The 13,074-nt window shown below is 40.0% G+C and overlaps 1 protein-coding gene across 3 annotated transcripts; it reads left to right on the plus strand.

Annotated features, from left to right (window-relative positions):
- Positions 1-790: 790 nt before the first annotated feature.
- LOC132600400 (uncharacterized) lies at positions 791-11,974 on the plus strand. Of its 3 annotated transcripts, XM_060313562.1 has the most exons (10): positions 791-948; positions 4,002-4,385; positions 4,466-4,965; positions 5,089-6,975; positions 7,070-7,215; positions 7,435-9,324; positions 9,481-9,529; positions 9,616-9,863; positions 9,950-10,057; positions 11,038-11,974. In XM_060313562.1, exons 2-10 carry the CDS (start codon positions 4,202-4,204, stop codon positions 11,222-11,224), a joined length of 5,199 nt encoding a protein of 1,732 aa, XP_060169545.1. In that variant the 5' UTR covers positions 791-948; positions 4,002-4,201; the 3' UTR covers positions 11,225-11,974. The 3 variants fall into 3 exon arrangements, with proteins under 3 accessions (XP_060169545.1, XP_060169536.1, XP_060169527.1); XM_060313553.1 differs by having other exon boundaries at positions 791-1,047; positions 4,466-6,975; XM_060313544.1 differs by having other exon boundaries at positions 4,466-6,975.
- The last annotated feature ends 1,100 nt before the right edge of the window (positions 11,975-13,074 follow it).

The following is a 13,074-nucleotide window of genomic DNA, read 5'->3' on the forward strand; positions in this document are numbered from 1 at the left end:
AATCGGATTATTCGGGAAAAGGAAACAAATAATGCAGATGGGCCCCACCTACATGTTACCTATTATGGCAAAATTTCGATTACCCGACCCGAGACCGGGATTCGATTGGATAATTGGATCCGGATCTCATGCTCGACCCGAGCCTAACACCGCTCCACAGTTCGTTGAAAAATACGCACTCACTTTGGGTGTGTTTGGCACGAATGGAAATATTTTTCAGTTTTTTCATATTTGGTTGGTCAAAATTTCTGAAAAATATCTGATTTAGGAAAATAAATTTATTAAAATGAGGAAAATGACTTTCTTAATGGATGTTTTCGGTATGGAGAAAAATATTTTTCAATTTTCCCATGTTTGCTTGATCAAAATTTCTGAAAAGTATTTTCTTTAAAAAAATAAATGATTTCCTTAATAAAAAAATAAATCCACAAACAACATTGCATATTAATTAATTATTTCATCATCCTCTCACCCTTGAACTCACCCCTTACCCCCACCCAGTTACCGCACCATTTAAACCCACCCCCAACCAAACTCCGACCCTCGCCACCCCACAAAGTGGGTGGTGTTGTAGTTAGGTGAGGTTGGAGTAGGTGGGTATTTTTCATAAAATATTTTTCACTAACCAACTGAACATGAGATTACAAGAACAAAAAATATATTTTCGTCCGTGACGAACACACCCAATACGCTTACTTACCGAACACTAAAAAAAAAAAAAAGTAATTAACAAATCTACTAATTTTCCAAAAATAAAATAAAAAATCCTCCCATTAAAAACATTTTCCTCCCTGCCAAACACAAACATACCCTTTATTTGTCTCGCTTTTCAGCTTCTCTCACTGTTGTTTTCTCTCTAAGTAATTGCCATTTCTATCGGCGATTCAAAAGCCTACAATCACACATACCCAAGGATCCATTCCAAGTCGGTGCAGCTTCTGGATTTGCGTAAGTCTATTGTTCAACTTCCCTGTGTTATCACGAACCCTAGTCTCTCTGTGTACAACACTATTTTGCCTTCTTTGGATTTGGGGTTTTAGATTTACAGTGAGTATACAGCTTGAATTATAATTTTGTCATTGATTTTTATATTCAATCTCTGTAATTTGTATTCAGATGGTACTGGGAATTGTAAAAAATGGTGCTTTTTTTACAATTGAGTGCTCTTTTCATGCTCAGAAATTGATACCGTTTTTATATTTAGTTGAATATCGAAAAGAACAGGGGAATTAGCACCATTCATACGAGTGCTATATCTCTCTCTGTTAAACGCTTTAAAACAAGCTAGAAGGCCTCTCTTAAAGCAGAAAAATAGGAGTTATAGTAGTTTCAGTATCAAACCGGCCCAAATGGAGAGAAATGGACATTGAAGATTACTTTAGCCAAGCCCCAACTAGTTGGGGATTGAGGTAGTTCTTGTTGTTTTGACCGATTACCGTTACTTATAAATTCTCTCGACATTGGACTCAAAGGTCCAAGCTTTATTTCCATCCAAACCTGTTGCATGCGGATAGTAAACAACATAAAAATTAATTCTTGGTAGTTATTATAACCAGTACGTGCTTTTAGGTTTAGAAACTGACTAGGAGTTTGGAAAGTAGTCTAGTTCGGATTGATATATCTGAATGCTTTATTCTAGAAGGAGAACTGATGTTTGTCAATTTTTTTGTGTTCCTTATCAGTTTACCCTGTCAGTGGATTTTAGGTCTCTTATTTGTTAATAGGAAGATCCGGTCTTCTCTTTATTCTCAACAAGATTCCATTCATTTCATCAACAAAGGAATCAACGATCCAGGAGTGAGCCCTTTAATGGGTACAACAACAACATACCCAGTTGAATCCCACAAAGTGGGGGTCTGGGAATTCTAAGAGGCTAAGTATGGATCCTCCCTACACCAAAAAGAGAACAAAAGTATACAGTTAAACATGATACCGTCGGATTGAGTTAGTTTTATCTTCAAAAATTTGTTGTTCCTTGCTTTCCATACAGACCACCATATGCATTCTGGGATCATATTCCACCACAATACCTTCTTGGTCCTCTTCATGCTTCTATTCCAGCAATGTAGTAATGGTATGGTGTCCCGAAGTTTTTATCTTACCTGGCTATGAATCTAAAGATGGTTTATAGTTCTGCTTCCGCTCCACAGATTAGGCATCTGCTGCACAAAAAGATGCTACTTTATGAAGATTATCATGTGTTAGGTGTGCCTTTTGGGATACCAACCCAGATAAGTAGGCTACTTTAAATGGAGCTTTTGTTTTCCAAATTTGAGACCACAGCCAATGACTTTGGTGGCGACTTAGTAAAGTTGTTCTAGAAAGATTTTACAGGGAAAATTCCTTGGTTGTGTGGCTTCCGGACTAAGATATCCTCACTGTCATTGAAGCTTTGAGGTGGTTCTAAGACAAGCAGTAAAGCAACAACTCTTCCAACTTCCCGTCATTAAGATTTCTTCGAAGTGTGAAATTCCAGGAGCCTTGTTCTCTGTAGAACAGTAAAAAAGTGCCTTGTTTTCTGTAGCTAGCCAGTGAAGTATCAGGATGGGTAGCCAATCTATACAAGGAATTGGTCCTTTAAAGGGCAATGACCGATCAAATTGTCACTTCAAAAATACAGTTTTCACCATTGACAACTTTAAAGCCAGTATTCTCTGCAAAGGAAGACCAATTGCTCTGATGCTTTTCCATCTGGATGCTCCATATGGAGTAGTTGCATTACTGATACACCACATAATGTCAGCTCCATACTTATTGTGGATGACGTTCCTCCATAGCGCTTCAGTTTCATGGTTGAACCTCCATAGCCATTTAGTTAGTAAGCTTCTGTTGTTTGCCTTACGTTCTTGATTCCCCCTCCTCCCATCTTTTCTGCCTGAGTGAGTTTGGTCCATTTGACTAGGTGGAAAGTTCTTTTCTCTTTGTTTCCTTGCCATAGAAAGTTTCTTCTTAGCTGATCCAGTCTCTTCTTGATCTTTGCTGGTAAGGATAACAGGGACATAACTTAGGTTGACAAGGAATACAAGCTATGGTAATGTTCAAACTCTTGCAGATTAAGCATGAGTGGGCCAAAGGTGTGATGATAGTTGAGGATAGCCACAGAATGAATTTTTGGGTTTTGGATGAGGTGGTAGTTCCATGTAGTAGGAAGGATATATTGTGTAATATGAGGATTCTGAATACTGATTGAAATGCCAAACAGAACTGCAATAAATGCAGTATATTGGTCAACTTATACAGTTCTATGTTATTGAGTTGGTGAGATAACTTGCCCTTGGTAAATAAGAAAACAGCATGACTAATAAGATTTTAATTATTAACTAGCGGGATAGCTTTTTAATTTGATCATAATCTATGAATATTCAGCACATGTCCTGATTCTGATAATGTAGATTGCATAAGGACAATATGAGACTATACCAGAAGTTTCTCCTTGAGTCTTGCAAGTCAAAGGAAAGGCTTGCTTAAGTCAAAGCACTAGCTATTCCGATGCTTTTCATTCTTGAGAAAATTTGCAGATCCAGTGTAGCTGCATGTATCCCCCCTCCTTTTACCCGATGGAAACAAGTGTGGTGTGCACCAATCTTTAATATGGTCTGCAATTTTGAATTGCCCCAATGTCTTGGCGATTTTATCCAACACTCGTTATTAATTGTGTTTGTTCATACTCTTTATGGCCATTGCTGGTCTTTCTTTTGTCTATGTCATGTCAACTTGGTCCACTACAGGCTCTCTTATGTGATTATTGACTGAGGAAAAAGTGAGAGCTTAATGCCGTTGATAATCAACATGTATTAGGCATTGATTATTCATTGTACGGATTCTCTATATCTCCGTGTTTATATAAATTCTAGTTGTGTTTTGAAGTAGTTCCATCAAACTAGGTATGAATCTTCAAGTATTACTGTATGCCTTCTTTGTCATCTCAGGTAATATCTGTTGCCACTTAACAGTATATGTCTCTACTTTCACCTAACTGAACTTGGATGAATGTCTTGCAGGTGTTCGAGGAGGCAGCTGATTCTTAGCTTCTAAGAATATTAATCCCAAGTGACTATGTTTAAGTTCTGAATGTTACATTGCAAAGCCAGATAGCAAATAAGCTGAGTCTATTGATATCTTGCTATGTTAGTGATATCTTGCTATGTTAGTAACTGCTTAGCAACAGTTAACAATCAAAGGTTTTGGACTTAAATTATCTATGCCTGGCAATGAAGTCAGAGATAGGGTTCACAACTTTTTTGCACAAGATAGTTTGTCAGAAGGACAGCATCATTCCCCTGTAGTGGATGGGAATTTGCCAGCTCCAGGTAACATTTTGGGGGTTGGAAGCCAGAGACAGATAGGTGGACTGAGTTCCAACACTTACAATTTACAGAACTCTGGTAATTTGATATGTTATCTAAACTTTATTTGGTAGCCAAGTAGCTTGTTGGACGATTTTCTTACTTTCCTTTGTTTGCAGATACTACGAGGGGTCGTAGCAGTTATCCACTTAATTTGCAACGTGGCTTGGATTCTGCACAATCAACTCCATGGGCTGAGTTTTCTAGAAGTCAGCAGCCAAACGTGAATGGCAACATGTATGGTAATCAGTATTACCAGACAAGGCAGGATGAATCAAGCTTTTTGGCGGTGAATACTGGTTCTAATCAATGTAATCTAGCCTCAGGGGGCTCATCTTTTCTTGAATTGCAGCGAGGGGCGGGTCCTGAGCAGCAGGCAAGAGGACCAGTTAGGTCAGAACCTTCTGGGAGTCCTGTTAGTTTTGATCTTTTTGGTGGTCAGCAAATGAACTGTCAGCAAGCAAACTTGCTGCAATCTTTGCAACGACAGCAGCCGGGGCTTAACGAAATGCAGCAACTGCAACTGCAACAGCAAGTCATGTTCATGAAGATGCAAGAACTTCAGAGGCAGCAGCAACTTCCGCAACTAGATGCTGGTCCACAAAGTCTATTAAATCAGGTTCCTCCCGTTCCTAAGGTGGCATCTGGCCACCATTCTCCTGCTTCAATTAATGGCACCACAAATTCCGGTGGAGTAAATTTTGCACTGGCAACTGAGCTTGGCAACACAAATTGGTTGCAGCGTGGTTCTCCAGGCCTTCAAGGATCCGCAAATGGATTCAATCCGACCAATTATGGACAAGCACAACGTTTGATGGGTTTGATTCCTCAACACATTGATCAGTCTCTATATGGAATTCCTGTTGCCAATTCAAGAGGAAGTATGGGCCAACTTCCACAGGTGGGAACAGAGAAGCCTGCAGTACAGCCAATACCAACCTTTAGTGCCTCCTTTCCGGTTAATGAATGTGCTGAATTGTCAGATCGAGTCAGTGGGCAGGATGGGACTTCCATACATAGACAGAGTTTGCAAGGTGAAAGCTTTTTTAGTCACTCTGTTAGTCAAGCTCTATCTAATGTAATAAATGCTGAGAACCTTCAGCAAGCAAATAATATGCAAAAAGGTTCAGCTCTCCAGGATTTGTGTGGCAGACTGGATCTAACCATTCCCGCAGAGACCTCACAGGAGAAAGCTGCGGCTCAAGCATTTTCACCACAGAATGAAGTTGGTTTAGATCCTACAGAAGAAAAAATTCTGTTTGGTTCAGATGATAATATATGGGGTGCCTTTTCCAAGAGCCCTAATAGGAACGAGGAAGGTGGTAATCTGTTTGATAGTGCAGGACTCCAAGGTGGTAGTTGGAGTGCTCTTATGCAGTCTGCTGTTGCAGTAAGTTCAACCAGTGATGCTGGACCGCAGGAGGAATGGAGTGGTTTGAATTTTCACAGTGCTGAAATTCCTTCAGGGAATCAGAATCTAATGTATAACAGTGGGAAACATAAAGCATCTTCTGCTGAAGACAAGTTGCCCCTAGCACCATCCTTGAATTCTTTTTCTGCTCGGCCCTCTGATAGCACCAATATGAATAACAGCTGTCACAACGTCCAGGGGCACAGGTTTCCATATGAGCGAGGTCAGAATCTGCAAGCAAATTCTCAAAGACCTGTCCAGTCATCAGATGGAGGAAGCAAGTGGTCAGATTTCGGTCCACTGCAGATGTCAGTTGCTGAAGCAAGCCAGATATTTAGCAATACTTCACATCCTCTTGACACAGAAATGATTTCAAGAAGGGGTACTTTGACACCTGAGCTTGGTGGAGCTAGACAACTATGGATGAAGCCAGCTAGTTGGGGTGTTCTTGGGTCAGCAGTACCCTCTGGAGATGCAGCTTTAAGTATTTTGAGTGAGAACTCATCAAAACGTTTGCAGGACAACAATCAGAAGAAATTCCTTGAAGACGAAGTCTTTTTTGGTGGTGTGGCATTGAAATCTAGTCCACGCCGTGATTCTGCAGTGGATATGGAGCATGTGGGATCATCTATGGCTAGTCCGCAGGGGAATTCAGAGGTTTTTAGCTCGTATCACTCTGCCACAATTCCAAGCTCAAGTACAATGAAGGGTGGTGAAGAAACCAGCTGGTCTTTTCAAAATAATCAATCTAATTACTGGAAGAAGGCTGATTTGATTAAATCTAATGTAAGTGAAGGTTTGGGTTTTTTACAGCATCATGTTATGAAAGACAACCAGGTTTTGCACTCGTCACCAACAAAAGAGTTTAGAATGCATGAGATGGAGAACAGTGATAAGAAGGATAATTTAAACGACAGCCATCACTCTAACTTACATCCTCATTCTTCTGCTGGTGGGGTTAGGGAAAATGCATTATCAGATGCCAGTGATTCAAGGTGTCTTCTCATGGGGAAGCAGAAGTTGTCTGATCAGGGTGGTCAGAAAAATTCTTGGCCTCCGAAGTTTCAGTATCATCCCCTGGGAAACTTGGATGAGGATGCTGATCCTCGTAGCATGAAACAATCTACTCATTCTCAGTCTATAGTGCAGCACAATCCCCAGCATGGCCAATCAAAAGTTTTTGATCAGGTTTCTCATGGTCAGACCGAACTGGAAAAGGTGATATATGTGCTTAATGTAGTATACTTTTGAAGAGCCTTCAGTTTATATATCCTTGAACAACAATAAGTGGTGAATGTTCTTTGATCTACAGGGGCAGTTGTCTAATGTTTTGATGGATGGCATAGGCTCCAGTGAGGTGTATTGTCAAAGCAGGTTTCCTGGTGGTGTATCTAATACTCCTGGGCTCTTCAACAGATCTCTTGACTTACATTCACCTAATAAAGTTGCGGAATCTAGGTAGTTAATTTCCTGATCCTCGGAACTTATTAGCAGTGGTCATGGGTACAAATTTTAATAGATCCTCTACTTTAGATGTTCTTTTGTACATATCTTTCCCATGTATCTTAAAACCTTGTTGACTGTCAAGTTGAGCTGTATAAACTACTTTCTGATGCCTTTTTTTTTTCTTTTTTTTTTTTCTTGGCTTCAATATTTAGACTGTTTCCGTTCTTGCAGTCGAAACATGCTACAGCTTATTCAGAAGGTGGACCAGTCGAGAGAGTGTGGTTCCGTGGCACAGTTCGGTAATTCTGAAATCAAAACATCATCTGAGATGCCTGAAGCAGAGGATTCTGATGAGTCTGTTGGTCATCACCTGAGAAGTCAGTCTGCTGCTTCTCAAGGCTTTGGTCTACAACTTGGCCCTCCATCCCGACTTGCACCAGTCCGAACCCATTCTTTGACATCTCAGAGCCCTATCCAAGCAGTTAGTTATTCACATTCAAGTCATGCTGCTGTTGAAACTGGTGAGAAGAATCAAGGACCGATGCGCCCCCCTCATCAGGCTCAATCCGTACTTTCACCTTCTGATCTAGCCCAGGAAGGATTGAAGAATAATAGATTTGGTATTCCAGGAAGTACCAACAATGTAACTTCTCCAGCATTTGATTCTCATTCTGGTTTTCCCTATATGGGAGGTCAGCTTAAAATTCCAAGTGTGGCTAGGACTACTGCACAAGTCTCAACAAACCAGTCCATGAGTGTATCATTTGATAAACATGCTTCCTGTCGTACAGAGAAAGGCGACTCGTGCAGAGGATCGGCAAATGGTCAATCTGTGGAGGCCTTGCCGGATGGGGCTGATACACAAAATAAGCCTATCCTCGCCGCAGGCAGGTCTCAATTAAGTAACACCAATGGTACAGTGGAAAGTATCTTTACCAATCAAGTTTCATCCCAAGAGCCTGTGTCAGTTTCTCAGGCATTAGCGTCTGGCATCGGTCAGCAGGGTATGTCTTCAAAAACGTCCTCCAGTATGTGGGCTACTTTTCCACCACCAAAGCAACCTTTTGGTGCTCAGTATGGCAAGGATCCTTCCCATATTTCCCAATCACATCAATTGAATATTGTGGAGTCATCATTATCTGCTCCAGAGAGGCAAATCGATCAATACTCTAATAGAGGAGGGAATTTCGCATCCCAGATGAGTACAAGCTCAGTGAATTCCTTGGTTTCTTCTGAAGGGGAAGAACAGCGAGTAAAGGAAACCCCTTCTCAGCAAATACCACTAAATGTTGACCTCATCCAGAAGATGACTGATTCACAGGGTAGAGAACCTATTGTCAAGCATACCTTGGGAGGATCTCCTGCGAATTCTGCTTCTGTGCAGAGAGATATTGAAGCCTTTGGCCGATCTTTGAAGCCTAACAACCTTTCAAATCAGAACTATTCCCTATTAAACCAAATGCAGGCCATCAAACATGTGGAGATCGATCCAAGTAATAGGGCCTTCAAAAGAATGAAAGGAGCAGAGAGCAGTGCAGGTGCTCCTCAAGTTCCTCCTGGGGACACTGGAATGTTAGGATTCTCTGGGCCAGAGGATTTGCAAAGAAGCATTTCATCTCAACAAGGAAGGAAAATGACTCCTCAGGATGTACTTGCACTTCGTCAGGATGATTCTCAGAGCAGCGGTCGCAGCAATAATACCAATTCTGTTAAGCTCGAACAAACTCAAAATGGTCCTCAGTTGGAGCCTTCCTGGTTTAATCAGTGCAGAACCTTAAAAAACGGGCAAATGTTACATATGTATGATGCGCGTAGAGCTGCTGCAATGAAGACAGCGGAACAACCTTTCACTATTGGGAAGTCTTCCAGTAGTTTGCATGCACGTAGTCCTATGCTGCAAGTAATACCTGCAACTTCTGATAGAAGTCCAATTGGGAATCTTGGGCCAAATTCTGTCCCCAGCTCTGCTGCAATTGAGCACTTTTCTTCCCCGACATTTCCAGTGAATGTTGGTCATCAGCACCTAATTTTGAAACCCATGAAGCGGAAACGTGCTACATCTGAACATACTCCTTGGCATAAAGAAGTTTCAGTGGATTCACGGAGCAGTCATACAATCAGGTTCGTATTATGCATAACAACTTCTTTAATAAATCCTCTTGCTTTCATGCTACTTAGCTGCTTCTCAATACCTCCTTGTAGTCCGTTGTTGTCTTCATTTTGGTTGCTCTATTAGTTCCAGCTTCATGCTGATGTGTTTTAACTTTCGCTTTGCAGCCTGGCAGAAAAAGCGTGGGCTAGAGCTGCTAATAGGCTTACCGAAAAGGTATAATGAAGTGACTACTATAATCCCCTCGCTTTCAAAATTTGGTTGCCTTACATTTCTAACAGCCCGTATTTTTCTATTGTCAGGTTAAAGAAGGCATTGATTTTAATGAGGAAGGGGCACCACGGGTTAAAGCCAAACGACGGGCTATATTGACCACTCAGCTTATGCAGCAACTACTCCCCCCTCCACCTGCAGCAATTCTTTCTGCAGAAGCTAATTCGGCGTATGAGAGTGTGGCTTACTCCATCTCTAGATCGGCATTGGGGGATGCATGCAGCACGGTCTGTTGCTCAAGTGGTGATCTGAATATGCCTCGTGATGACAAAGAAGAGTGAGTTCTCTAGTTGCATGAGACTATTCAATCATGTCTATAACATTGTTCTTCTGATCCTAATGATATTCTAATGCACTTTGTAGACTTCCTGAAAAGTGCAATACATCGCAGAGGATTAATAAACATTATTTTGCCAAAGCTGTAGAAGAGTTAATGGGAAGAGCGAGGAGATTAGAAAGTGACTTTTTGAGGTAATGCTTGATGTTTCATTTTCGGTTTCTATATTTTGCTCCAGTAGTAATGTTTTTCCTGACAATTGTTTACTCTGCACGGCTATAGCAGATGCGTTTATTTAATATTATTCGTAGGCTCCAGAGAACCTCCCATCATTTTTGTTTTAGGGACTATTGGTGGTGGTAGGGGAAAAATTTGTCGGAGGTAAAAAAAATTCCTCTTGAAGGAAATTGGAGTCTCTTGCCATGACGTTGTCAATAGGTTTGAGTTTCTGCTGTCAATATCACTATTAAGAGAGTTTCTTGTTATAGGGAGGTAATCACATTTCCTCAATTTATAGAGCTCATGAGCTCTTCTGTTGCTTTAGACATTTCCGTCCTGCTGATATTTCTTCTCCTTCCATTCTAGAATATAATCTTGAATCACGTCTCTTTTTACAAGTTATTTGTCATTTCTGTTGACTTCTGTCTTTGGCTCGCTAGTAAGTATATTAGGAGCTACATGTAATTGCTAAATAAAGGTCGATTTGCTAATTATGTAGAAACTACATGTAATGCTAAATTTTAACGATGGATTTGCAATCTCAGATTTCCAATGAACAATTTCAGAAATTCAAGGGTGTACTTTGTACTGCGATGGCTTTTTGCTTTCTGATCTAGCACATCTTAAAACATATAAAGCTGGTGGTAGGTCTATAATCATGATTTCCTACTCCATTAGAAAATGAGAGCAAAGTGCTAACTGCACTTATTGGTTGGTTACGTATACAAATGGACTTCTTATTAGGAAATCCACCCTTCTGAAATCTTTAACGTCTACTGTCATTTGACTTGCTATTAGTTCTTAGCAATTCATTCTATCTTTCGATGCTTTGTTTTTCTGTTAATGTTATACAATTTTGTCTGCTTTACTAATTTCAGTTTCTATCTGAAAAAAGTTATGTTAATTCTGCATGATTAGCTCTGTTTGTTTTCTAATTTGTTGTTCCTCTGATCAGACTGGACAAGAGAGCATCAGTATTAGACGTGATGGTGGAAGGGCAAGACCAAGAGAAGTTTGCTGTTATCAATCGGTATGCGAAGTTTCTTGGTCGGGGACAATCTGATGGTATTCCTCAGAGATACGTCACTGCGCTTCCAATGCCAAAAAATCTCCCCAGTGGGGTGCACTGTCTTTCTCTATGATCACAAATGAGTTGAATTTTCCCTGTGCTCTGTCATCAATTACCTCAATTTCCGGTAGAAATTTTGTCCTAGTCATGTACTAGTGCTAGCAAGAAGAAAATAGAACCACACAATCAGTATTGCTGAACAGACCCAGCTGTCACCTCAGATGCAACGGAGGCTGTCCAATCTTTTGCATGTAGGTCATTTATGTCATTATCAAGAAAATATAATTCATTTCATGTACATCTCTTCAAAGTTAGTCAAGGGGGGAGGGGGGAGAGACTAGGGTGCCCCGTCATTTTTTGCCATAAGTGGGGAGAATACGAACCCTGTGCTTCTAAGCTGTTGATATGTAGTTGGTCAAACCTCTCCTTGCAGAATTGTGAAAGTTGCTATAATTGCTTTAGGCAGGTCCAGGGTATTTGTATTGGCATCATGATGCCTAGGCTCATAATTTATTCTGTTGATGCCTCTCCTTATTTTTTATTTTTTGATGAAGGTTAAACTTTCTCCTGATGGATCCCTCAACCATTTGTAGTTTTTAGAGTTAACAGCTGGAAACAGGCCAAGCCTAGCTTGTTCAGAACATAGTTTAGATGAAAAAGGTGCTTTTCGAATGGTTTGATATTTAATTATCCCTTTGTACAGAGGTTTAGCTCATGCCTGTACTTTGCCTTGTATGGTTTTTAATGTGCAACTGCTGGCCAGATGTTTATAACTTGTTTTGGTACTTCTTATAGTCTAAAATGTTTATATGTTCTCCGGTTATTCTGTAGAAACATACCTTATTCTCGGAGGGCTCTATCTCGTACCCTCCTTCCTCTTGCCACCCAACAACATTCTAGGAAACAAAAGAGATAAGTGCCTCGTAACCTTTCTCAGAAGGCCATATGTTCTCGTCAGTGTTGTTTTGTCTTGTTTGGAATGAGCAAACAGCTGCTTGGTTTGAGATGTGTTTCTTCAATAGTAACTTTCCTTCAGCATAGCGTTGACGGCCCAGTAAAGAGGTTGATACTCGGATTGGGAAGAAGCTTTGGTTAGTTGGTTCATCAAATGTTTGAGCTGTTGATCTGCTTGCTTAGTTAGAGAATGTGGAAATGCGCATAGAAACTACAAAGAGATTAAGTCTAAGTTATACAATGTAACCAAAAAATACATGAATGCCCAGAATGAGGGTGTTACTAAGCAATCAAAGCCCAATGGAATGACATAGGAGATGCCGGGCAATGTACTGTTTAATCTACTTTATCATAGGCTGATAATATACCCTTTTTTTAAGAATTGCATGCGTCTTATCATGTGTAAAAGAACCCATAGACGAGTTAAAGCAAGAGTAATACAGATTAAGTGACAATGAATTTTTTCAAATACGTTTGTGCAATTCATATCGTAAGCAACATTATTCAAATTTCTTTAAATTAGTCTATGGCCATTTGTCAATGCCCAAACATTTGAAAAAAAATCACCTATGAGTTAAAATTTTTTATGCATGAAATCAAGAAATTTGCATCTCTGTAAAACTCATTTTTGTTGTGTATTGAAGCCTTATTTTGACTTGAGCAGTTCTACTCGACTTTCTGCTGGAAGAACTGCAGTTCCATAACTTACTGCTTCCAATACTTTTTGATGTTATTTCTATTAACTTTATCTTCAAAGCCCACATTATACGGTCAACCCTCTCTACAATGGCAGCGTTTGTCTGAAAGTTTCACGGCTGCTATAATAAGGTGCTGTTATGCATGCATATTGACATTTGATGTTTAGATCTCATTTAACTGTTATAAACAAAAGTACTCAAACAACTAATTTTCTGTACTTTTTATGTTATAAACGAAAATAATATATTTTTTAATTTTAAAATTGCAATT

The sequence above is a fragment of the Lycium barbarum genome, chromosome 1, assembly GCF_019175385.1.
Source record: "Lycium barbarum isolate Lr01 chromosome 1, ASM1917538v2, whole genome shotgun sequence".
Lineage (NCBI taxonomy): Eukaryota > Viridiplantae > Streptophyta > Magnoliopsida > Solanales > Solanaceae > Lycium > Lycium barbarum.

Bases quoted from the DNA above. Each gene is read 5' to 3' on its own strand.
- LOC132600400 (XM_060313553.1), top strand. From the start codon at position 4,202: ATGCCTGGCAATGAAGTCAGAGATAGGGTTCACAACTTTTTTGCACAA. The intron at 9,325-9,480 runs GTTCGTATTATG...TTCGCTTTGCAG, and splicing joins CGGAGCAGTCATACAATCAG to CCTGGCAGAAAAAGCGTGGG. The intron at 9,530-9,615 runs GTATAATGAAGT...TTCTATTGTCAG, and splicing joins CTAATAGGCTTACCGAAAAG to GTTAAAGAAGGCATTGATTT.